Genomic DNA, 26980 nt, shown 5'->3' with positions numbered 1-26980 from the left:
GAATTGACGTAAAATCAGAAAATTTGCGTTTGCAAAGCTGGAAGATCGTATGGATTAACGAAACAACCGCAATATTGTGAAAATTTCTGAATGCAAAATCCTTACTAAAAAATTGGCAAAATCCGTCTGTACAGCATCAAACTGGAAGTAAAAATGACCATGATTTTTTTAAACCTGTTTAGGCCAAAACAAAATATATGGGTGGTTACAGTTACATAAACATAAGTTGGTCGGGTGACCATGTTAAACATGCAACTTAAAATATTTTTTCCCTTAGGGCCTATATAATAAATCTCTCAGAAAATAGTACTTCTCTGATAAAAATTACCGGTCGCCAATTGTTTCATTGACTGTTTGTCACTATCACGTGAATGATATAGCGTTTACTACAAGGCATTTTTTTGCAAAACATCTTAAGATCGTGGAGAGTTGTTAAAAATCGTAAAATAGGTTTTAATGAAAGTGATTTGATGGCATTTTTTGCTTCGACGCGATTCAAAGGGAATCCCTGCTAGTTTCATGATGCGTTCAATAGATGGCAGCACTTGATTGATACTGATAACATTTTGATGAATCGAAGCGTGAGTGACAGGACTTGCAATTATAGGGTGGGGCTTGACTGCAATTCTGACAAATCAATAGAAATAATTCATTTTCCTACTGCTAGAGGAGCAATTGATGTAGTATTTAGCAAAATGACTGAACCTCCATATAACTTTGATTTATCATTCAATACCAAAGTTGGTACAACAGAGATAGTTTTGACTAGGGCCTATAAGTTAAAGTAGTTAATTTTAATAACCTACTACATATCATACCCAGTAAAATTTTCTGTTTCTTGTCAAATCCTGTAAGTAATGGAGGCTCTACATTCAGAAGGCATTATGGTGGCATGCTTGTGAACAAATGTCTTATTAGCATCCTTGTTATTCTGATAGGTAGGCTTCTGTGGTCGATCAGTGGAATACCTGGTATTTCAAAATGGATAGAAAGAGAAAGTACAGTCGAAACTATATGAGAGCTAGGCGTACAATGAGAAAAACAGTAGACATGCATCTTAGAGAATCAATCAGTGAAATGAGCAGTGATGATAATCAGGATAATGAAATTGTCCAAACACATAATGCCACTGAACAGTTAAAAGAATCTAGTGAATCTGACATTCAATTTTCTGATGAATCTTCTAATGAGGCAGTTAATTTGGATGTGCCAGCAGTAGAGCATGGAAACCTGGACGATTGGGTAGCCATTGATGAATTAAATGAAGCAACATTGAGTGACTCTTCTTCGGATGGTGATGATCATATGATGATGTTATCATCTCATTTGATAGAATGGGTAAATTTGTACAAAATTAAGCATAATGCTATGGATGCTTTATTAGGGATTCTAAGGAAGAGCCACCCAGAATTGCCCAAATCAGCGCGGGCACTTCTGAAAACTAAACGAAATGTAAATTCTATGAAAAAATCCAACATGGATTATTATTTTATTGGCCTAGAGTCTGGTATCATCGATGTTCTCAAGAGATTACCTGAAGATGTAGTAAATTCAATGGATGACATACAGTTTGCTTTAAACATTGATGGATTACCACTGTTTAAGAGGACAAAAGTAGCTCTGTGGCCCATACTGTGTGCTATACTTAATTTTGAGCGACCACTTGTGTTTCCTGTAGCCCTGTCATGTGGCACCTCAAAACCTGCAGATCTTGACTTCATTGATGATACAGTAAATGAGATTATCAGCCTTCTTAGGCAGGGTATACAACTTAATGGACGGATAATAAGAATTGTTCTTAAATTTATTGTGTGTGATTTGCCAGCTAAAGTGTTCGTTTGTAATGTTAGTAGCTACACAGGGTACTTTGGGTGTAATAAGTGCGAACAGCGGGGAGAATGGCATGGGTGACTCACGTACCAAGATGTGGAAAATTTGAATTTGAGAACCGACTTTTCATTCCGCTCAAAAACCCAGCCTGTCCATCATCGTGGTGAAACTCCATTCACAAACGTATTGGAAATCGACATGATAGGCATGTTTCCAATTGACTATATGCATCAGATATGCTTGGGGGTAATGAAGAGACTGCTTCTAACTTGGATGTATGGAAAACTTGAAGTCAGAATATCTGCTCAAAATATCATTACCATAAGTGACCGGTTGTTACATCTAAAGCCTTCGATACGCACCGATATATTCCAGAGAAAGCCACGTAGTTTGTTGGAAGTAAAATTCTGGAAAGCTACAGAACTGAGGCAATTCCTATTGTATACTGGACCTGTTGTTTTGAAGGATATATTACGTGATGATGTGTTTCGCCACTTTTTGTGTCTCTCTGTTGGAATTCGCATTCTAGCAACACCAGCCTCCAGCCAAGAACAAATTGATTATGCCGAGCAGTTGCTCATATATTTTGTCAAGGAAGCCAGGAACATATACGGCCCTGAAATGCTTGTGTATAATATTCACAGTCTCGTAGATATCTGTAATGATGTAAGAATGCATGGTCATCTTGACGGGTACAGTGGCTTTGCATTTGAAAATTATATGCAGCAGTTGAAAAGTATGGTCCGCTCTGCTAGGTTTCCCTTGTCACAGAGAGTTAAGCGATTAAGTGAGGATAAAAACTCTATTGCATACACATATAAAGAATTGAAATTTAAAAAATCTGATTGCTTTATAGATAATAACAAATGTTATGAGATAATTGGTAGCTTGTCAGGTGAAAGTAACACCATTACCTGTAAGACTTACATAGGGCTAGATTCTCTATTCAAAAATCCTTGCGATTCTCGATTGGTTCAGATATATAGGATAAATAGGCATAGGTCATTCTTAAAGGATGTTCATATCTCTAAGCTGAGTAAAAGAGTAGTAATGTTTCCTATAGATAATACAGCTGCTGCATTGATGACTTTGATACATGGTAGTTCTTAAAGGACCATGGATTATCCTTAAGGTGTCTTAAATCTACAAATACTCCATCTCCATTTTGATGAGTCAGTGTTATAAAATCACTGTTCGAGCCATAAATATCGTAAATTTGACTCCACTGATTATTCCGCCACTGATGAATCATGGCATATTCTTACCATTATGGATAGATGACAGCACCGATTGAATTCCGCAATTATAGGACAGGGCTACAGACTACGATTCAGACAAATCAATTTAATAAGGATTTAACGTAAACATTGACGCAGAATATTCATTATCGCTGCTTTGCGGCTATGTGAGTGAGTGGGTGATTGATAATGGAATAGGAAATTGAACTGACTGATTGCCAATCATACAATGTATTGAAAAAAAAATTATGGATCAAAATACATACTCTCAAATATTTGGGAGGATGCTGTTTGAGGGTGTTTGCATCTCTAAACCTCTAAAGGTACCAATAGACAAAAAATTAAGTTCATTTAATCTAAGACTATGGGTGTATGAATGCTGTTTTGGTTGATATTACATGAAATGACCCATTACCTTTTTCAGGATGGAATACGTGGTGGTACATTTTACGAGGGATGATACAGTCGGAGTAAGTCACGTTTCTTGGCTTGAAAAAAAGATGATAATAATTCAGCGGTAAGTTCACACTGCATTGTATACTCAGTGTTTTTTGCCAAAACATGGATTTATACAGTCCCTCCAGATCTCCCAATAATTGTCCTTGGAATCAATGACAAATGCTTGAAAGTTTGAAATGCTTCTAACTGTTCAACAACAGTTCAACATTTGAAAATATGTTAATGGCAAATTGAAATGGAAGTAATATTTGTCTATAAGTCTTCTTAAGGTTGTCAAGATCATCCCGCCAATTCCAGCTGCCTTATGTCGGAAAGATCCTCAACAAGACATGAACATTTTGTGATACCAATTCATCCATTTTGTACTTTTTTTTTTACTAGATCTGGTATTGTTATTGGCCGATAAAGAATCCAGTAAAATTGTGTCAGAGGAAAGCTAAGCCTGACGGATGGCCGAAATATGAAGTTAAAATTATATCGTACTGTAGTAAGTATATTATTGGCTGCACTATGTGTTTGTCACTGGGGATGGTTGCTGAATCGTGTAGTGAAATGACTGAACTACTAGTCAACTACGCTTAAAACATATCGGCTGGGACTGGCGATATCCATACGATATTACCATATCGAAATATCAGAGGCGTACTTGTTACATGACCACGAGCGGTGTAGGCATGAAGCTTTATACTCTGAGTGATCATTTTCTGAGCATCTAGAGTGATTCTAGAACAAAATGACCGGCAATAATTTGCCACTATACCATTTTAGAAGTTCAACATCTAGTGAACTCGACTTTTTCATTTTGTATAATCTAAAAGCAATTAACGTAAGCAATGTCTTACTGTATATCATTGAAGCAACATATAGCGAAGCACACGCCAAGATGCTCAAAAGTGAGGAAACCTCTCATGTTTCGTCAGATGAAGAAGATGAGCAACCAAAAAAACGACGACGAACAAGACCTGTTAGATGGAGTGATGATGAATCGGAGAACTCTGATTCTTTAATGAGTCAAGGTACAGCTAAACATCATTTTGCAGCTTAACAATTCTAGATCTAATAGAAATAAGCCTGTGCTAGTGTATTCACAGTCAGAAAAAGTGTGGTTTATTAATGATGCATTTTCGATTTCGAAATCAAATTCAAAGGTCTGCAAAATTTATAATGATTTTTGCAGAATTGATCTTGAGCACAAAGTGTATATAAATAAGTACAGGGAGGGGGTTAAAATCAATATTATATTGTAGTTCTGCTTGTGACATAGAATCACATTTTTTCACCAGTGCCTTCAAGGAACTCTGCATCCTACTCGCATCAAAAGAATGTTCTTCCGACCCCACTTCCACAACGCAGGCCTTCAATGAGCAATTCATTGATCTCCGCACCAGTGCAGCCACAAAGATTCCCTCCTATGACTCCATCATCTACTTCAAGGGAAAATCAATCAACTCCAGTCCAGCAACAAACAAGAGTACCAGTAAGGAGTCTCGTTGGTTCATCAACAGATATTTTGATCAAGGTAAGAGCATTGTTCAAAGACTTTTTTCATCAGATAATTGAATTTGAAAATACCAAATTCTACTCAGGTTTAAACGATAGTACTTTAAGTGTTAATTTCGAAAGGTTTTAGTTTGTTTTGTTAAGCCATTTTCACAACTTTGGCGTTGAAGTTATAGCATAGTACCAAGTTCATAACAAGTTTGTTTACTGATGTTAATCAGCTCTTTCTGCTTGTTTTAACTTGTTTAATGTCATTTTTCCTCAGGATCTATTAGAATTATAAACATTATATTTTGTTGAGTCCCAATCAATCTTTCCCAAGATGTCTTATAGGAACTTTCGCTCAACTGAATGACAATTGCATCCAAAGTTGACGCGGACCAAAATCGAGTATTAAGTTTTTAAGTAATTTTATTCTTGTTTTAAATTAAATAGGATCCTGTATTACAGTCATGTCAGATCTTGTCCAGAACATTTCGCAAGTTGAAGCTTTGTCACTTGTTAAGTTATTTTTATCATGTACATAATTGCAGGGGTTTGAAGCAATTGTAAAATGTGCAAACACGATTATTGATAACCAGGAAGAAATTATTAGTATAATGCGAAACCAAGTGGCTCTAAGACCAGATGATAACGATGATGAGGATCCAATAAATAAACCACTGAATACCCAGGAGGAATTTGCAGCTCTGGAAGAAAAATTAGTGAATAATCCTGAATTTCGTAAGAAATTTGTAAGTTGCTCATGTGTTTAATTCCCTTTGCTAATGTTTCCTAAATTTCACTTTTTGTCTGTTTTTCCTTTTCATTTATGCATTCCCCTAACAGCCCTTAAAAATTGAATAAAATTGTACATCTTGTTACAAGTATGAACTCATTCTACTTGAATATAATTCTATGAAATGGCATTTTCTATTCTGAACATCATATCAAATATTCCTTCCTGAAGTCGAAGATTATCTGTCTTCAATATTGGACTACATTAATTAAGACTTTAATAGCTCAGTCTTCAGATAGTAGTCCCTTCAATTCATGAAGTCATAGTCCTAAACAGAGTCCCACATAATATTTTGTAAAAGGCATGATTTTGTTTTATTTTTTGACAGACTGCGTGGTTACTCACTATTAGAGGAGCGGAACATAATGCAAAAATAAGGCAGATCATGAGAAATATTGGCACCAATAAAATGTGGAGCTCATGGAGTTTGTACGGGAAGAAAGGAAAATTTTGCATTTGTAGATACTGCTGTATGCAAAATCATCCTTAGTAAGTCCTCTCAAAGTCATCTTTAATTTTTCATAGGAAGAAAAACAATTGTGATTTCACTTGGAAATCAAGATTTTCCATTCGTGAAAATCACTTATTCAGAAACACCTTTTCGCACGATTATGTGTTTATCACTTACTAACCACTGCACATGCATATAATGTCATTACTCTCACGATTTCAGTTCATTATAACAATTCTTGCAAATCAGCCATTGTTGTTTGGTTCTAATTATCGATGAGTTGCTCCTGATTGAATATTATGTATTTTATTGTGATAAGTTTGCAGTCATGTAAAAAATAAATATCGTGCATCTACACGGATGAAAAGCCGCCTCTCGCGTTGGGGCCTCTCGCGAGTAAACGGCTCCGATAAAGGCGGCTTTTTGGAAATTCTTTTCTTGTGTAGATTGAAAATAAAGGATTTTCCTCTCGTGTAGATGGGCCTTAAAACACTTCATTTAAGTACTTAGAATGCTGAGGGTAACTAAAACAGTCAGGAGCCCCTGTAGTGATAATATTTATAACTGCAACGTCAAAGCCCTTGGGCTTCTTGTTTAGTATACAAAATAAATCAGTCATGAATATACATACTTTTCAAAGGAGCAGGATGTACCTTTCGCTCGTTAACCTATGATAGTACAGATAGGCTATCTGTACAAATCACTTCTCTTACTAGATGAAATCCATAATCAAAGTTATCTTTTGGCATTTGGTATGAATAGATATTGCTAGCCTAAATTTAGCATCGAACGTGCGTGTCCATGTTGTTAAACTGTTCCTTACAATTTTTCCAGAGAGACTACGAAAGATGTATAAAAACATTGATGGCGAGAAAATGTATGGTGGAATAGCTGATTTTTTGAAAAGTTGCCCCTTTCAGCCAGGTGGATCAAAATACAAGGTATGAAATCAAAGCTATCAACCGACAAGTTGTTTATTAAATACCGAATGTTTAAGCTCTGCTGTGTTTAGACAAAACTTTATAGATACTTTATTTCATATCACTATCAAATCCCACCCGCATCAGAAAATTAGCCAGCAAAATAGCCAAAAGAATTAAATATGCCCTCCCGCCTGAAGGCTCCGAAATGTACGTCGTTTGCGGGCTATTGCGTTCACTTTTCATCAAATTATTTTGGGAAGTTTTAAAGACGCTTCAATGGATTGTGTTGATATTTGGTTTAATTATCTCACAATTGGAGGGTTCCTTATTCGTAGGTGGAAAATAGAGGAAAATATGAACATGAAATGATGAAAATATTAACGGGTTTGTGAATTTTGAATCATATACAATTTGATCTATTTATATTAGTACCTACGCCTATGCATATTTTGTAACCACAATCAATTGCAAAGTTGTAGCTCATGACATCTATGATTGTAGTTAGTTTCTATGTCATTGGTTTTTGTATGGTCACCAGGGGCGTTGAATAGCGGAATAACTTATACCTAAGCATATTTTGTTACCAAAATCAATTGCAAAATTGTAGCTCATGACATGTGGTGAGTTTCAATTTCATTGGTTTCAGTATATATTCACCAGGGGGCGTTGAATATTGAAATTTTCTGATTGTTGAGCATTTCAAACACTTCCCAAGCGGGCATGGTGTCCCTGAACCCCTAGTCTAGCAGGTCCTGAGATCTGATTTTTTCAACAGACTAGGAAGATTTTATGAAGAACGTGTTATTATTTATTTTTTTTCAATTCTTTGGTAGATTTTAAGTGTTGGCATCAAATAAGTTTAATTAAAAGTTTTATCAAGTACAAGCCTGTTCCATTACTAGTATGCCATCAACCCAGTGACCAGGGGCCAGTTGCACAGTCATTGCTTATATTTAAGACCAGTCTAAGACCAATTTAGTTCTATAGCCAATCTAACAACTTAAGACTAGTCTTAAGATATAAGACCACTTGTGGACTTGAGTCACGACTGTGCAACTGGCCCGAGTATTCTAGGTTCTTCCTTCTCTTACTCATCAGTATTGCCATAATTCTACATCTTTGTCATGATTGTGTTGTAGAACCCTGCAGCAGCTGCTTTGGTAGTAGATCGTCATGTGTTTGAATCTGATATTGATGAACCTGACGTTAATCAGCAATAATTGAAAATGAGTTAAGCGGAGTCTACTGTAGGATAATTAATAGGAACATTAAATGCAATAACTGGACGTAATAAGAGTGCACGCGTAAATTTTTGAGTTTTACAAATTTAGTAATGTCATTTTTATGTATTTACACTATACTTAAAAAGTGTATGTGGTCGTTATTGATTTAGATTATTTAAATGCATTCATATTCAAAAAGTGTATGGGTTCATTCTAATTCGTTATTCAAGATTCGAGATGATTTAAATGTATTCAACAAAAAACTTATAATTATTGTAAAAGAAAAATGAAATAAATTTTCTTATATATATAATTTGACATTTTCAGCGTCCATTTTATGTGTAGGAAAGGTTTTATTTGGATTTCGATAATCGTTCTGGAAATGTTATAAAGATTCCTTTGACAACGTTCATTTAACGTTGTAGTGAAACGTTGATTTAACAGCTAAAAAACTTAACAAATGGATGTTATACAAACGTTCTGGTAACGTTTTATTCAAACGTTACAATGTTGTAATTAAACCTTCTTATAACGTCCATTTAACGTTTATTTGCTACATGGGATATGAATAAGTTTGAAAATAATTAAGGTTATTTATTATTACTGAGGTTTCAATTTCCATATGAATATCAGTTTATAAAATAAGATATTTTATGTATTAGATTGTATGAGATTGTATTATACATGTATTAGATACCTTAAATACTTAAAACCCCCTTTTTTATTTACTATTATTTTCACAATTTTCAACCTTTATTATTATTTTAGTTAAATATAATTAATATCTTAATCACTTTCACTATCAGACCCTAACAATCTATTCAATTTCTCTACCGAATCTTCTTCTAATTCTTCATTATTTTTATACTTATTCTTCACCCTTTTTACCGCATCATCAATAGTTGTTTCATTGTTATGCTTATTCATCCAATCAAATTTATCATTTTTTTCTACTTTATGTTTCATAGAATCTTTAATATCAATATGCTTATCTGTAACTATATCACCATGTGGGTACCATACGGCACCATTTTCATTATCATCTTTATTAGTGTTTGCTCCTAATATTTCATTTACAGTGTTTGATCCTAATATTTTATTAGCATCGGTTAAATCTAATTCATCTTTGTTAGGCGTTGCTAATAAAAAATCTTCATATAATTCTTTACCATTTACTTTTTTATTTGAAACAAATTTTGTAATATATCTAAATGGGTGTTCTATAAATTCTCTTAAACCAACACGTTTTATAACATTAGTAATATGTACCTTTGTATTCATATGTTTATTCCAATTTGATGGAGCGTTTGAAAATTCGCCTTTACAATAATCACAGTAATTTCTATTTTCACTAACATTTAATATTATTTCATTATTAGATGTAGAAGGTATTACATTATTAGATGTAGAAGGTATTACATTATTAGATGTAGAAGGTATTACATTATTAGATGTGGTAGGTATTACATTATTATCAATTACATTACATAAATTATCAACAACTTCACTTTTATTATTATCGATTTCTATTAGTTTAGTTTTATAAATTTTGAAAATAGGATCAAATATCAAAGCTATATTACAAGGTATTACATAATATAAACCATCATTATTTTCATGTGTATCGATGTATGGAATATGTTTATATACTTTACCACCTTCCATTTATTATATAAATATTTATTAAAGTTAAAATTTTAATACATAACACTATCTAATTGTGAATTCAATATTTAATTGCGCGTCAGATATAATATAAATATGCATTTTGAAATTTAGGCTTCCCTTTTTCTTTGTCATGAATAATTGTATTCCATCTTTAGTGTTTTGTAATTTTTTTCCAGAACCATGTAATGAATTATCCTCTGTTGTTCTAAAATCTAACCATAATGCATATCTATTGCCGGTATAATAATCAATTTGATTAATATTACAATTTTCAGATGATTTTACTTTTTCATTCATAAAATGTTTTCTAATTTCTGGCCATTGATCTATCATTCTCATTCCTTGACAAAATATTTTATTTGCTATTCCTTCGATAGTTATTTCTACTTTTGTTATTTCAGGATTATAATAATTATCAACATTTATTGCGCCATTAGTATATGTTGCAATGGTAAAAAATATTAATATACCTTTAATAGATCTTCTTGGGAAGTTAATATTCTCATTAATTATTTCATCATTTGCATTAATAGTTACAGTTTTAAATTTATCAATATAATCATATAATAATGAAAATCCTTGATTGTATTGAGTTTGAATTATACTTGAAATATTTTCATCAGTTACTGTATCATATTCTAAACATATATTCGATAATTTATAACCCATATCTTTAACAACGCCAGATAATACAATTTCATTTACAGGAGCAAATGTTATTTCAAATATAATATCTTCTTGAATTGCGTATTTATATAAAGGTGCATTATTATTTATCAATTCAAAATCTAATGGAATTTTATATTTGCTTCCATATATACTTTTTATCAATTTATCTACAGCATTAGTTAATATTGCGCTATTAGCTAATTTATTTTGGTTTTCTGATTGGATGCCTTGAAATATCATATTATTTCTATTTTCTTTAGTTAACCATAAATCTTTATAATGCATAAATAAATTATAATCATCTAATGAGAAAACTGTTTCTGGACCAATCTTTATAGTTAATTTTTTAATCAAATATCTTCCAACATTATCAACAACATAATTATTATTATTACCGATTACTTTTATATCGGCTGATAAATAAATACTATTTGGAACATAAAAAGTATTTTGTGTTAATCTCACGAAGGTACAGAGCCGCAGTGTTTAGCGACCTTGAACCTGAAATCGCGCACTTGCATCAGCGGCACTCATGCGTATGACGTCATAATACTCTAGAAAACAACAACGTTTGAACTCGCGGCTAGCGCGTGAATTTGTTTAAAAATCTATTTCGCGATGATTTTCAAATGACCGTCATCATTTATTAAAATGGTTTGCAAAATAAGAGATAGTAGTTTAAGTAACAATTGAATTAGATGCTTAACAATAAATCTAATTATAAACTTGATAGGTTGCGTCAATCATTCCCTTGTTTTTTATCAAAATGGCTGAATGCATTGTGCGTGTTCGTCTTCTTTGCGCATAAAATGTAAATGCGCAGTAAATCGCGTCATAAATGGCATTTTATATGTCGAAGAGTACAAAACCCATCTTCAGACAGCATATTCGGTTCTAACCTTTGGAAACTAGTACCTAATAGTACCTAAAATGGGTTCGATTTGCAAGCTATTATGCCTAAATCAGCCGACAGTGGAACCAATTCAATTCAAGATTTGTTAGTCTGACTTGCCGTCGTCAGTCAGAGAGGAGAAAAATATTAAGGTAAGTCTTAAAAGGTACGCCATATTGTTAAACGAACATCCAATTACTCTATCTTCGCGAAAGCGACGATAGTTGGCAAGTAATAGGCTAAAGAACTCATGATTTGATTTGATTTGGTGATCAGCAGCGAGCGGTAGGCCTACCCACCATCATGATCAGATTGCATGTCCCTACCTAACCACACATCTTGTCTTGTCCTTAGGTTAGTAAAGCTGTCAGGGAATGAACCTTGGGCTATTCTAGCAAGCGGTGGTCACATGATAAGCTTCATATAGGCCTAGGCCTGTAGGCTACCGGGACATAAAGCTGATGCATTGGGCACTGACCACCTGTCCTCGGGGGGGGGGGGGGGGGTGGAGAAGGAGTTTCATTGGTTCAACCATCCTTGGAGTGGACTTGAATTTTTCAACAACGCTGAAGGGTCTTCCTGAACAGCTCACTATTTGGCTAATCTATAGACGGGAATCCAATTTATTAGGCCTATCTAGTCTTGACTCAATATGTTCATAACTTATGTTTCGTATTAGAAGTTTTCATGAAGTGTTGAGACATTATAAATCCAAGTCCTATCCTATGCTGTATCACCAGAACAAATACGTAAATCAATGAAGAGAACATTTTATATTCATGGATTTTGAACTTTATTTCATTCGTCTAAGTTTGAAAACTAAATGATCTTGTCTCATTTTCATTTAGGCCTACAGTGAATAAATGATGGACCACAGGAATTTCGATGCACTGTCGACTAGAGGAACCCAGTAAGTAAATTTACATATACAGTCAAACTCGTTTTTAATTCGTCATCACTATAAATGATTCCAATTTCATATCTAATTTAGTAGCAGTTCCTGGAAGTCTGATATCACAATCGGTACCCCGACTTTGGCGATTTAAGCGAGTTTGACTTTAGGCCTAACTGGACTGAATGTAGAGTGAATGTCATTGCCACAGACAGATAGTTTACACATATACAGTAGATTCCTCCTTATTTAATACAGCTAGTATTGGTGAATTTGAAAAATCATTCGGAAAAATCTTCTCTATTTCCCGATCGTAAACTCGTTGAAATATAAAAGGTCAAAATACTACCGAGTTCCCTGATTGTCAACTCGATGAAATTTAAAAAGTCAAAACACTACCGAGTTCCCTGATTGTCAACTCGGTGAAATATTTACAGTAATCGAAATGCTACCGAGTTAACTGATTCTCATCTTAGTGAAATATTCACAACAGTCTCAACGCTACTGAGTTCCCTGACTGTCAACTCGGTGAAATAATTACAGCAATCAAAATGCTAGCGAGTTCCCGGAGACCAGTTACATAGTCATGGCTTAGAGTTAAGACCAGTCTAAGACCAACTTAGTTCTATAGCCAATCTAACAACTTAAGACCAGTCTTAAGATTTAAGACCACTTTTTGACTTAAGTCACGACTGTGCAACTGACCCCTGATTGTCAACTCGGTGAAATATTTACAGCAGTCTCAACGCTACCGAGTTCCCTGATTCTCAACTCGGTGAAATATTTACAGCACTCTCAACACTACCGATTTCCCTGATTGTCAACTCGGTGAAATATTTACAGCAGTCTCAACACTACTGAGTTCCCTGACTCTCAAATTCGGTGAAATATTTACAAGTCTCAACACTACCAACTTCATTGATCCTCAACTCAGTGAAATATTAACAGTTTTCTATTGACATGCTACTGAGTTCCCTGGCTGTCAAATCAGTGAAATATTTACAACAGTCTCAACACTCCCGAGTATATTGATTCTCAACTCAGTGAAATATTGACAGTTTTCTATTGACATGCTACCGAGTTCCCTGGCTGTCAAATCAGTGAAATATTTACAACAAGTCTCAACCCTCCCGAGTATATTGATTCTCAACTCAGCGAAATATTGACAGTTCTAATGACACCGAGTTCCCTGGCTGTCAAATCAGTGAAATATTTACAACAGTCTCAACTCTCCCGAGTATATTGATTCTCAACTGAGTGAAATATTGACAGTTCAAATGCTACCAAGTTCCCTGCCTGTCAACTCCATGAAATATTTACAGTCCAAATGTGCCCAAGTTCTTTAATTCTCAATGAAATATTTACAGCAGTCCTTATGATACTCAATAAGGCGGAGTTTACGAATATTTTGATGGATATTACTGACAGTAGAGTGAGCGGGATGGATTTTATCCTGTCATAATTCTACAGTTACCATAGAATTGCCCATTTCCCATCCACTGCTCTACTGACAGACAATACCACTTACAGACAAGACAGACAGTTTACATATATATATACATATATTACGTGATGGATATAACTGACAGTAGAGTGAGCGGGAGGGATTTTTATCCTGTCATAATTCTACAGTTACCATAGAATTGCCCATTTCCCATCCACTGCTCTACTGACAGACAATACCACTTACAGACAAGACAGACAGTTTACATTTATATACACATATTACGTGATGGATATAACTGACAGTAGAGTGAGCGGGAGGGATTTTATCCTGTCATAATTCTACAGTTACCATAGAATTGCCCATTTCCCATCCACTGCTCTACTGACAGACAATACCACTTGCAGACGAGACAGACAGTTTACATATATATACACATATTACGTGATGGATATAACTGACAGTAGAGTGAGCGGGAGGGATTTTTATCCTGTCATAATTCTACAGTTACCATAGAATTGCCCATTTCCCATCCACTGCTCTACTGACAGACAATACCACTTACAGACAAGACAGACAGTTTACATACACATATTACGTGATGGATATAACTGACAGTAGAGTGAGCGGGAGGGATTTTTATCCTGTCATAATTCTACAGTTACCATAGAATTGCCCATTTCCCATCCACTGCTCTACTGACAGACAATACCACTTACAGATAAGACAGACAGTTTACATATATATACACATATTACGTGATGGATATAACTGACAGTAGAGTGAGCGGGAGGGATTTTTATCCTGTCATAATTCTACAGTTACCATAGAATTGCCCATTTCCCATCCACTGCTCTACTGACAGACAATACCACTTACAGACAAGAGAGACAGTTTACATTTATATACACATATTACGTGATGGATATAACTGACAGTAGTGAGCGGGAGCGATTTTTATCCTGTCATAATTCCACAGTCACCATAGAATTGCCCATTTCCCATCCACTGCTCTACTGTCAAATTATGTGATTGACGCAAGATATTTTTCTTTTTCAGCGGTCTAAATGGATTCATCTTTAAGACATACTTGACAGCGTCTTGTTTCATTAGAAGGGGATTTACGGAAAAAGCCACCACAACTACACTTTCGCACTGTAACTGGCAAGGACACAATGTTTCTACTGGAATACAGACCTTGATTGACAAACATGAGTTTAGTGCGTAGAACCTGATTGCGCACAGTGCTATAGGTTCGACAATCTTCATTCATGATTGCATGTTTGCTCTCAAGGCCTTGTTCACCAAAGAGCCCGAGTGATTGCCAGGTCTTAACAAACTCCGCAACATGATATACGAGGATATGCATTTTTGGAGTTATTGTTGACTCAGTAAACATTGTCGGAAACCATTCTCCAAAGTCATGACAAAGATGTTCTAATCTGTTGATCTCATCTTGAGATAAAAAGCGGCATGCTGTGTACAGTGCATATATTTCGCTAAATTTTGTGAAAAGCGTAAGTAATTTGGCTTTTTCTTGTGGAAATTGATTCAAAACACTTAATAACTTCGAGGGATTGTTACTGTGGTCATCAATTTTCAATAGCTTTTGAATATGGTTACCGATGAAACTATTAGAATGATATGCCTGTCGATCAATACCAATTTCATGTAACTTGTTATCGAGTGCATTTTGTAGAGGACCCATATTTGATTGAATTTCTGAATGAATTGACTTCAAAGATGATCGAGCAGGCAATAAACGAATTTTAATGGCTTCGATATCAAATTTTAAATCATCCTGAACTTTGGTTTGAGATTTCATGACCATAGTCGGTGAAATTCGTTTGCCAGTAGTACATTGATGGCAGTGAAACGCATGACTACTGCCCTGGTGAATAAGAATACATTGTTCATGATGTGGCGCATCACACTTCGTGCAGTGCACATATTGACTCGCTTTTGGATCATCTATGACTCTGGTCAAACATATAGCGGCTGAACAGTTTAAGGGACTAGAACCTTTTTTCATTGCAGTAGATAGCATTTTTGTGAGTTTTACCGAAGAAGTTAATTTCGAATTAAGATCAGCTAGCTGGTCTTCAGGTTGAGACACTTTTTCTGAGATGTTTGCCCATTGTTCATACAAGAGTGGGTCTCTCTCATTTAAGATTGTTTTGTCTAGTTCTTGGCAACGCTATTCAACTAATTGAAAAATCTGTAATCCAATTCCTGGGGAAATATGAAGGGGTGGGGGTACTAAATGAGCAATGTCCAATGGTCGGAAAAGCATGGGTCGATTTATGCTGTGACTCCGTGGTCCAGCTGATCCATTGGAATTCATCACGTTTAGGTCATGTAGGTATGTGTTTATGTCACGGAGTGGATAAATGACATTTTTTGGACTATGAGGCAGTCCTTTCTTGTTACGCAGGTCATCGAGTGTTATGTAACACCAGAGACATGGGAATGAGGCTGAACAGCCTTGATGCCCCATCATGCTACATAAGTAGTGGATGTCTCCGATGAAAAAGATGCGTACAGGGTGTTGCTTAAATTCTATGGATACATAGGAGATAGTATCAAATTCATCACGGAATTTTTCGAAGACTATCTAAAGATTTTCAGGGCTGTCTATTGCCTCAAAATAAACTAACAAATCGGTTGAATCTGGGCTATTTGGAGAATGACCATTAATGATGGAAAATACCATCTTTGTACTTTTTCCACCTTTGTCTACGCCGATTTTCACCCAGATTTCATTCGTGAATTGATCATTATCATGCAGCCGATTGTTTTCAGACAAGTGAATACAAGCTCTTTCAATTTGCTTCTTTGGTTCATTCAGTACAACAAAGGGTGCTAATTTCTTCTCATGCGTTCCGCTATTTACCTGTAAAATAGTTTCTCCTGCTTCAATATAGGGCACAAGTTCCTTACTGCGGTTATTCAGTTCTTGACGGATATGGGCAACAGGCGCGAGAATAGGGAACCCCATGGAATCAAGAATACTTTTCATCCGTAAAAGTCGTTTTGTTGGAAGACGGAGATGTAGTTTTAAATCGACACATTGACTAGGGGTTAATATCTTAGACATGAAATTCGACTTAAGCAGGGCTGCTTTTGCTAAATCAGGATATTGCAATAAAAACTGACAAACAGATGAGGAACTATCATTTATACAAGGACCTTCTTTTGAAGAAATAATGTCTACGATGTATTTCATTTTAGATGCCCGCTCTTCGAGAGTCCGAAGACTAGCAACCGATAAATTGACAACAGGAGATTCTAATCTAGTGTATGTAGTCAACCTTGCAGGTACTGTCGCACATGATACGGCTGTAAAAGTAGATTTCGTTGACCCATCGACTACTCTAAGTAGATTTGAATTTTTACAATATGAAACCTTTTCATTTGCCTTTTCTAGATTTGATGTTAACAACTCATTTTCTGTAACCTTTTGTTCTATGATTTTATCTCTCTCTTTTAACAACTCTTGACATTTAATAAATTCTTGTTCCATATGTGAAAACTTCACTTTTAGTTCTTCAATCAAAATGTCTTTTTCCTGAATAATTTTGTGAAGGATTTCTACTTTAGTATCTGTAGACGTGGGTGACTCCAAGGAAATAGGTGCAAGACTCTCAAGTGATGCAACTGGAATTGTATTAGTAGTATCCTCGTTTAAAATATCAGTTTCAGGTTCGACCGATGTTTTTCCTAACAATGAAAAGTGCTACATATGAAGAAAAGCAATTACAAATAACATGAATCACATACATTCCTTCTTATCTCATTTAAATCAATGATTGTTATATATCAAAAATACTTGATGTTTACAGATTGGCACTTTAGTTGTGGCAGAATGGACAGAACTTGTGTTGTTTTCAATGAAATTAAAATCAACGTTTGTGTAGTATACAGAACTAACTTACCAATTTAGGCCTGTACCTTCATTTTGCCATATTTGATTAATAATGTACAGTCAAACTCGTTGTCATCGGATATAAGTCGTCACCTTACTAATGTCGTCACTATTTTTTTTGTCAATATTTGTATTTTTAATTCTAGTACGTGCATAGTCATTGACAATTTAGTGATAGTCCCAGCTTAAGCGAATTTGACTTACTTAAATTAACAATTCAAAACAATAAATGTAACAGAAAATTATGTTTATTTTCAACAAACTTGACAATATAAATTGATAAGAGACTTACGTGCAGATAACATTTTAGCCACTTTAACTTTGCACTTTGCTGACTTAGACCGAGAACCGAAATACAATTTCCTTTTTCCTGATTTTCCCTTGGAGCCTATAGTTGGTGTGCTAGCCATCTACACAATGAAAACATGACAATGATTAGAAAGCAGTTGCATAAGTGATTCTTGATACATGTATCGCACTAAATAATTGCCGAAGCTACTTACTTTTGGTTGTCTGATAGATATAGATATCTGAAGATCTTAAGGAGACATCTACATGACAAAAACTGGTCCTGAAAAGATATAAAAAACTGGTTTTCGGTGCATTGCAGGCAAATTTTTTAGGGAGGAGGAGCAATGTTTATCTTACCGCGACCACCACAGGTGCCAAATTAACTACGGGATCCACGAGCAGCGACCAAATCAGCTACAACACGACCCTAAAATATGAAGATATTGTCTCATTATACTGGCCGGTCTTATACTTATCGGGCATGGATCCACATATTTAGGGGGGGAGCAATGTGTAACTTACCGCGAGCACCACAGGTGCAAATTAAACGGCGGGATCCGCGGAGCTAACAGCAAAGCCTATGAATTGACTCTAAAAAGAAAAGACTGTCATGTTATAAGGGTAAAAATGAGAAATAATCGACTGAATACGAAAAGGATCCAAGAGATCAGCGACTGAACAGGCGAAGTGACCCTAAAAAACAAATAACAGTCTTGTTAGAGGTGTTTTTATTCCTATAATATCAGGCATGTAAGCGCTTAATCCACATATTAAGGGTGGGGGCAATGTGTAAACTTACCGCGAGCACCACAGTGCTACATAAACAGCGGGACCCTCAGGAAAAGCAACTGAACAGACGATTTGACCCTAAAAAAAAGATCTTATTAGATGTGTTTTTGTTTATAATATACGGAGAGGAGCAATGTGAAACTTAAAGCGAGCACCACAGGTGCGAGAAAAATGGCTGGATCCACGGACAGAGACCAATCGTCTATGACACGACCCTAAAATATGAAGATATTGTCTCATTATACTGGCCGGTCTAATACTTTCAGGCATGGATCCACATATTTAGGGGGGGGGGAGCAATGTGTAACTTACCGCGAGCACCACAGGTGCAAATTAAACGGCGGGATCCACGAGCAGCGACAATCAGCTACAACACGACCCTAAAATATGAAGATATTGTCTCATTATACTGGCCGGTCTAATACTTTCAGGCAGGGACGGAGCCATTAGATTGGGGGGCCTATACGGCTCAGGCAACCTAGCCTTAGTACTAGGCCTGCGTGCTTGATAACCACATCTAGGCCTAATTCACTTCCCAAAGACAAGTTCAATGAATATAGGCCTATTCGTTGACTTAAAATCAGTATTTTAAGCGTTCATATTTTTTAGGTTAGGCTCAAGTATTTTGTGAGTAGCCACTAACTGTTATATATTAGGCCTTCATCACACCATCTACGACGGTCAGCGCCACGGATGACACGATTTCAATTGTATACTCTTGAGGTGAATAGATGAATTATACATCAAAATTTAAAGCAGAAAAAATGCTAGTTACGTATGTTTTCATATTTTACATAAAATTTGTCGTATTTGAGTAGCTAGTGTGTGAAATCTAACACAATTCAAACAAAATCCAAATCAGCGATAAATGTCGTGGGTGTTACCAACAACGAAGATCGATGATTACTCATTTCAATCCCGAAGGAATATAGGTATATGACACATCGTTTCAATCGTTATCGAGTGCTTCATCAGCCAATTATGTTTTCATTTAATGATAGCTTGTGATCTACCTTGGATTCCTTCGAAATCGAGAGGTTTTTGAGGCCGTAAAAATCGAAAATGTTCGATACATTTCCGGGTTTTTAGACTAACCGTCTGCTCGCAATAAGGTCAAAAAGGAAGAATGTTGCAACATAGCTAAACGCTAAAAGACGTTTATTTTCGTTCTATTTAGGTTTCGGTTCGAATCCCATTTATTCTGTACCTAAAAACGTGACATTAGTCCGGGTTCCGTGCCGTATTCAGTCAGCATGCAGCAAGTCGCGCTGTGCAGGTGCGCGGTTATTTTTAGCGCAACAATTGAATGAACCAATAGGCGCGCACTACGTCATATTGTTCGACTTGGTTGCATTTGATTTTAGACGTACCTTCGTGAGTCGATAAACATTTGCATACGAAGGTTTTATCGATGCTAGCAACCCAATTCAGTGGGTCCAGAGACCATTGGGGCTATAGACAATAGATTCATGGCATTTGGGCACGCATTACTTATAACATTTAACTGCAATACACTATAACACTTAATTTTCAGTAACGGATATAAAACCTAAAATTCCCAGCGCTCTAGCCAAATTGGAAAGATATTACAATGATGATAATGAAGACTGTGAGTATAAGTTGAAAGCAAAGTGAAACTTCATTGTACTGTTTTTTCCATTACCAACTATTTCGGTCATAATAGTGTAATATCTGGCCGCTGCACGGACTGCCATTGATTTGTTTTCAATTGTTGCGGACCTTGTAGCATAGCAACAATGGTCCGTTATTTTCAAATTAGAGTGATTTTTTTAAGTCACTTTTTAGAAAAAAACGTGACTTGAAAATATTCACCAGTGTAGAACTTTTTTTATTTTTCAAGATAGACCATCACAACCAGGGAGAAACTTGTTGGAAATGTTCTGAAGTTTTCATTCATATAAGAGTCTTTGAGTAGATTATATATAATACAGCGCGTGCTATCCTCGGGCCAACTCTCAAATTTGTCTAAAGTTCACGGTTAAATGTAAATGATGAAAATTATCTTGATTTTCTCAATTTCAGCGGGGATTGGTAAAAAATATCTTATATTTACAGAATCTATAAGCACGTTAACTCTATCATACTCTATTGTCTTTCAATAACGCTTGGAAATCGTACCGAAAGCATGAAATTTCATGGGTTTCTTGCAAATGTGAAAGGATTTCTGTCCTTTTTTTCATAATCAAAAGTAAAAGTGTAGAATGCGTTAGATATTCTTCAAAATTAGTCCATCCGACGCAGAAAGACAGCCACAACATGAATCTATCAGCACTACGACGATTTTTTAATCAATTTTCATCTACTTTAATTTTGTTCACAAGGACTATAGCATTTTCAATGACGCGGAGCCAAATTTTATTATTGGATTGTTGCACATGTGCACATAGCGATGTTCCAAAAAGTCGGTAATGGCCCGGCAAAATAACATTTCACAATCGTTTCAGTGATGGAGCGCATGAAAGACAAACTGGTCGCTGGTTCTTTGATCGGTATGTATTGCTTTACATCTTGTGAATGTGGTTTGATTTTTGTACAATACTTAAACAATTCTCCTCATTGTAGAGATAAACCACCAGTACATACACGATCTCGACGAGAAATTCGGGAATACTTCGTTACTGACGAATAGTCAGTCGATCCCGACTAAGCTAACTCCAGAGAAAAGACAATCAGCACCACAGGACGAAGTTGAAACCATAACAGAAACACCACAGGAAACCCAAAAAGAAGCACCACAGAAGCAATCCGAAGAGAAGAACCACAGACGGAACCAGCTCCGGGAAGTGCCGACGAATCGAGTGACAACTCGCCACTTCAGAAAAAGAAGCGAAAAAAAGAGCACCGGGAAAAGTATGTGTTCACCTTTATCATGCCCTTTTATTGTTACAATGTTTCATAAACATTTATTTCAGCACCCCTGTCCCGTCTGCAGGAGACTCATTACACACATGCCAGAACATCTGAGGGTGAAGCACAAGTGAAAGAGAACGACGGCAAGGAACTGGAGTCGGTAATGTAAGCACAGTGAAGGCTGGGATGCCAAAAGGACATTGAAAGAAGGCAGGAAAAGAAGAAAAATGCGCAAATGCAAGCAATGTAGTTTTTATTATCGACGGTTAGAATTCCACACAAAGTGTGAGCGAGGTCAGGGTTCTAACTCTATCATTTTGCTCTTACTTTTGCAACTGGCTAGGATTTGAAGTGTAATAGGTTTCTCCATAGTTTCGTCATCTTCATCGGAGTCTGACAGTTCAGACGATTCACGGCGGCACTCTACGCCGAAGAAAACCACTCCGGATGAGATCACATCAACAGACAGTTGCGAATCGCATTCAGTCGAACGAAAAAAGAAACGCGGTAAGTCGTTAGCGAAAGGCAAGACTGTACAAAGGAAGACGTCACGTCAGGAAACCTCCGGTGACGAAAATGACGACGAATCGGATCCAGAAAAAACGCGGAAGAACGGTAAAAGAAGCGGGGTAAGTCGTTAGTGAAAGGCAAGACTGTACCAAGGAAGAAATCGCAGAAAGTTGCATTACGTCAAGAAACCTCAGGTGACGAAAATGACGACGACGCCATTCCTATACTAGGTGAAATCAGGGAAGTGTGATGAGATGGAATACGGACGCTTTTAATTGCCGGATGTAGGCTATTCAATTCAGCCCGTACATCAAAGGTTACCGCAACAGCAGTAAGCTACGCTTATCGAGTGTGTGTTACCAGCTGAACACCAGTCAACATCAACTTTGATTCGGTCGCAGATCAACCCGCAATAGTTTTAGCCCGATAAATGTTCTGCGATCGATACTACGCATGCGCACTGCAGTTCATTGAACAACGTGGAAGTAGCTGTGTATACACATATTTTTCTTTAGAAAATCGGTTGAAATTCAACAATTTCTCGTAAAATTTGTCCAAAAGGTATGTATTTTTATTCTTCTATATCTCCGAAACCCGGTATCGGAACATTAAGTATTTATATTGTGATTAAAGTCTGTTTTTATGGGTTAAACATATGTTTTTGCCAATTCGTTCCGATTCCGGGTTTAGCGTTATTTGGGCCTTGAAGATGTCAAATATTTCGGCCCAGACTCGCGCAGCTTTCGTTTCTGACGTCATGTTGCTATGTTACGACACAAACATATACACGAAGTATGATCTTTAAAATGTGTATTTACTACATAATAATGTTACTTAATAACGCTTACATTAGGCCTACAAATTATTGTCCCCCATATAAACCAAGTTGCCTAAATAGCATCAGCAATCTCATTTAATTAACCTTTTCTTGTTTTAGTCATGGATCTTTGTCGATTGTGTGGAAAAAATGCGAAACCTCCGGATCGTCGTCCTATCGATAAAAAGAATTTCAAAAGCCATGTGAAGTAGTTGTTTAACATTGATTTTGATGATGATACTGAACAGTACCCGATATATATCTGTAATATGTGTCGTGTCAAATTAAAAAAATGGCGTAAGAACAAAAACGTTAAAAAACTGTCCCTGTGACTACCACTGGTTAATTCCAAGTCTGGACGGCGACGTATTTGTAGTCAAAATTTTATCGATCGATTTTCCATAATGTACTGCTGCCATTCCATTTGAACTGAATTCAAATACTCGATGGTTAATCACTTCAGTCATAGCCTTTTCCAAATATATAGTGTTCTTGCGAAAATAATAATAATGATTATTATTTTAACATGTACTTATCTGCATTTTTTATATTATGTTTATATATTATTTTCTGTATTCGTTTATTATTTTATAACCTAAAAGGATTGTATTGATTATAAAAATAAATGTAAAAAATACCTTTATGTGTGTTTTCTCGTGTTCAGATCGCAGTCTCTGGTCAGCTGAGCCTGAGAAGTACCAATATGAAAAAGAAAAGGAAAGAATAAAGTGCCTGCAATTAAGTGGAAACTATTCCGATATTTCATTGATTCAAAAGGAATAACACTCACTAGAATCGGCCGAATTAGTTGATCCTGATCCAGAGGATTCCCGTAATATTTCCGTATCGATCTGAACCAATTCGTCACTATCAAAGAATAGATAGTCAAAATCGTCATCATTTATAATTTCGTTGACAACCGTTGCCATTTTAATACAGCGGAAAGAACCGATATCACGATTGATAAAACACTATATCCATCTGAAGCGATGTAGAGAGAATCCCACAATGATAACGAAAAAGTCCAAAAATGTTAGTAGTTTAAGTAATAGGGGTTTAGTTGTTTCAGATCAAAGGTCGAACGGTCGAGCTCATTAAAAAACAAAATATTAAAAGTAATTAAAAAACTATAATATATTTTCATAACCGCGTTCATTTTATATCAAAACTAAATATTTATTATAAGATATTAATAATATAAAAAGCATATTGTATTAAATCAATTGGTTGCTTCGCTTCGCTATCGCTCCGCTCCACGACCAATTGATTTAATTACAATACACAAATTTAAATAATCAAATATATTCAAATGATAATAATTATTCTATTATTCAACCGAAATACACGCGGTTATGAAAATATATTATAGTTTTTTAATTACTTTTAATATTTTGTTTTTTAATGAGCTCGATCATTAAACCTTTAACCCGAAACAACTAAACCCCTATTACTCTTAAAATATTCACATATATATGAATAACATTTAAATCATTGAACTTCTAAAATCAATTTTAATAAAAAATATAGTATTAAAATGGAAGCAAATAAATACTACTGCCCAACATGTAATATCGATATAGACAAGTCTCAAAAAGCAAGACACAATAAAACTATAACACATTTGTTTTTAGTCCAGTTGGTTAAAGCAAAGACATTTATCGAATTAAGGAACTCAACACATGGTGAAAAATATGTTGAATCGTTATAAACACCCGATAATACTCAGCTATATAGTTGGTTGTATTAGCTCTAGTAAACATATGTTACCAGCTTATATTTCAATTGTAAAGAGTTAATTAATTTCATTAATCTAAATGCTTTTATTATTGTTTTTTTCAACTTCAACACGTTGTGTATACAGCGGACGTAGCGAATCACAAATCTCATAATTTACAAATCTCAACACGCTTATTCTAGATGTTTATACAAGAACATGATTCTATTTGAGCCTATATACATTCAATATACAGAGCCATAGAATAAATCTATAAATTCGCAGCTGTTACAGTTGTTACTATAACAACGAGACATTATGACTCATAATATTACAAACTGTGCTGGAACTCTGAATAGAGATGACGCGTCATAATCAGAAACGTGTAGAGAATATTCTAGAAAGGCGCGCAGGAACTAGATGACGGGATATACGCTGTAATATTGTGCTCAGGATATTCTATCTTTCGAAACGAAATTAGGAGTTTATAGTTTACAATTATAAATCTAAATGTAAGTACTGTTTGTTGTAGTTATTAAGGCTATTAAATACGAAACCTTTAGATATATTTAAGCGTATTTAGAATATCTTTTAGATTGCTAGAGTTACCGCTAATATCTTTTAGGTTAATAAAACGTCATACACATCAAGAAGCGATAGAGAAACTCAAGATACTCTTTCTGCCTGAGGAATCAACAACAATGGATATCAAACCAATAGAATCACCAAAAGATCGAAGAAGAAATATAAGAATTTCAAAAACATTAAGACTCCAATGATTAAGTTTAACATTTGTTGATGTAGTTAAATATTTACCAGCAATTGAAAAAAATGTTTGTAATTATAAATTGTATTTATAGAAATCAAATGATGTATTGGAAGAAACGGCCGAACAACTTGTATAATGTATTGTGTAAATCTGATTGATGAATTTTTATGTTCGGTCGTTTCTATTTCTAGAATGAATATATAATAATAATTAGCGCATGCGCATTAAGCAAAAGCGCTCCTATAAGAGCGGTTTTGCCTAATGCGAACACGTTTTGATATTTTATGTCGGTCGTTTCTATTTACATAATTATATATTCATTATGTAAATATAATTATAATTAGCGCATGCGCATTAAGCAAAAGCGCTCCTATAAGAGCGGTTTTGCCTAGTGCATATGTGTTTGAATTTTCTATGTTCAGTTGTTTCTATTTCACAGAATGAATATATAATTATGATTAGCGCATGCGCATTGATCAAAAGCGCGCACGAATGCGCGGTTTTACCTAATGTGAACACGTTTTGATATTTTCTGTGTTCGGTCGTTTCTATTTTACAGAATTTACAGAATGAATATATAATTATGATTAACGCATGCGCATTAAGCAAAAGCGCGCACGAATGCGCGGTTTTGCCCAGTGGTATTATTTAGATATCAAGGAATCGAAACAACTTATCAAAAGCAGCGAGGAATGAAAAAGGATGACGTTGATCGAAGAAATGGAAGAGGATTCTAAAATATTAACCAATTTTAATAAAAATATATATTATAAATGGAGGAACAATCACAAGCTATAAATATAAACAATAATGTTGTAATAAATATATATCAGAAGACATGTTCTAAATGTGAATTAGATAAATCATTAACAGAATTTAGTAAGCGTAAGATTAGCAAAGATGGTTTTCAATATTGTTGTAAAACTTGTACTAAACTATACACCAAACAATGGCAAGAAAATAATCCAGATTATCGAGAAGATCATCGTGAATATTATAATGAGTATCAAAATAATTATCGAAAGAAAAGGTATCAAACAGATTTTAATTTTAAAATGAAACAATGTTTAAATACTAGATTATCACAATTATTTAGTAATGAAACACATTCAGTTACATTGTCTAATATATTGGGTTGTTCAGATGAATTTTTTAAATCATGGATAATATATCAATTCGATGATAAAATGAATATAGATAATTATGGGGATTATTACCACATTGATCACGTGTTACCAATATCTAAATTTAACATGAATGATGAATACAATAAAAAACTTATTTGGAATTGGAAGAATCTAAGGCCTTTAGAAAAGAAAGAAAATCA

The 26980-nt window shown here is 35.1% G+C and overlaps 2 protein-coding genes and 1 long non-coding RNA gene across 3 annotated transcripts; all 3 read left to right on the top strand.

Annotated features, from left to right (window-relative positions):
• Positions 1-1368: 1368 nt before the first annotated feature.
• Positions 1369-4395, top strand: LOC141913852 (uncharacterized). Its single transcript, XM_074805016.1, has 4 exons — positions 1369-1731; positions 2065-3585; positions 3909-4014; positions 4385-4395. The coding sequence occupies exons 1-2, from the start codon at positions 1369-1371 to the stop codon at positions 2938-2940; spliced, it is 1239 nt and encodes a 412-aa protein (XP_074661117.1). The 3' UTR covers positions 2941-3585; positions 3909-4014; positions 4385-4395.
• On the top strand, positions 4391-8653 carry LOC141914028 (uncharacterized). Its single transcript, XM_074805274.1, has 6 exons — positions 4391-4543; positions 4811-5046; positions 5561-5761; positions 6134-6294; positions 7091-7197; positions 8319-8653. Coding segments are annotated over exons 1-5 (732 nt in total). The 5' UTR covers positions 4391-4410; the 3' UTR covers positions 7092-7197; positions 8319-8653.
• A 3014-nt stretch (positions 8654-11667) lies between these two features.
• LOC141913828 (uncharacterized) lies at positions 11668-15133 on the top strand. The gene is made up of 3 exons (XR_012620654.1): positions 11668-11783; positions 12480-12541; positions 15027-15133. It is a non-coding gene; the product is annotated as an uncharacterized LOC141913828 (long non-coding RNA).
• Positions 15134-26980: the final 11847 nt, after the last annotated feature.

Source organism: Tubulanus polymorphus, chromosome 12 (genome assembly GCF_964204645.1).
Source record: "Tubulanus polymorphus chromosome 12, tnTubPoly1.2, whole genome shotgun sequence".
In the NCBI taxonomy this organism is placed as follows: Eukaryota; Metazoa; Nemertea; class Palaeonemertea; order Tubulaniformes; family Tubulanidae; genus Tubulanus; species Tubulanus polymorphus.
This window is presented reverse-complemented; position numbering and strand designations above follow the sequence as displayed.

What these genes read in the sequence shown, in the direction of transcription:
- LOC141913852 (XM_074805016.1), top strand. Translation starts at nt 1,369, where the DNA reads ATGGATGCTTTATTAGGGATTCTAAGGAAGAGCCACCCAGAATTGCCC. An exon ending in TTGACTTCATTGATGATACA is followed by an intron (nt 1,732 to 2,064) that starts GTAAATGAGATT and finishes TATATGCATCAG; the next exon opens with ATATGCTTGGGGGTAATGAA.
- LOC141914028 (XM_074805274.1), top strand. Translation starts at nt 4,411, where the DNA reads ATGCTCAAAAGTGAGGAAACCTCTCATGTTTCGTCAGATGAAGAAGAT. An exon ending in TGATTCTTTAATGAGTCAAG is followed by an intron (nt 4,544 to 4,810) that starts GTACAGCTAAAC and finishes TTTTTTCACCAG; the next exon opens with TGCCTTCAAGGAACTCTGCA. An exon ending in CAACAGATATTTTGATCAAG is followed by an intron (nt 5,047 to 5,560) that starts GTAAGAGCATTG and finishes ACATAATTGCAG; the next exon opens with GGGTTTGAAGCAATTGTAAA.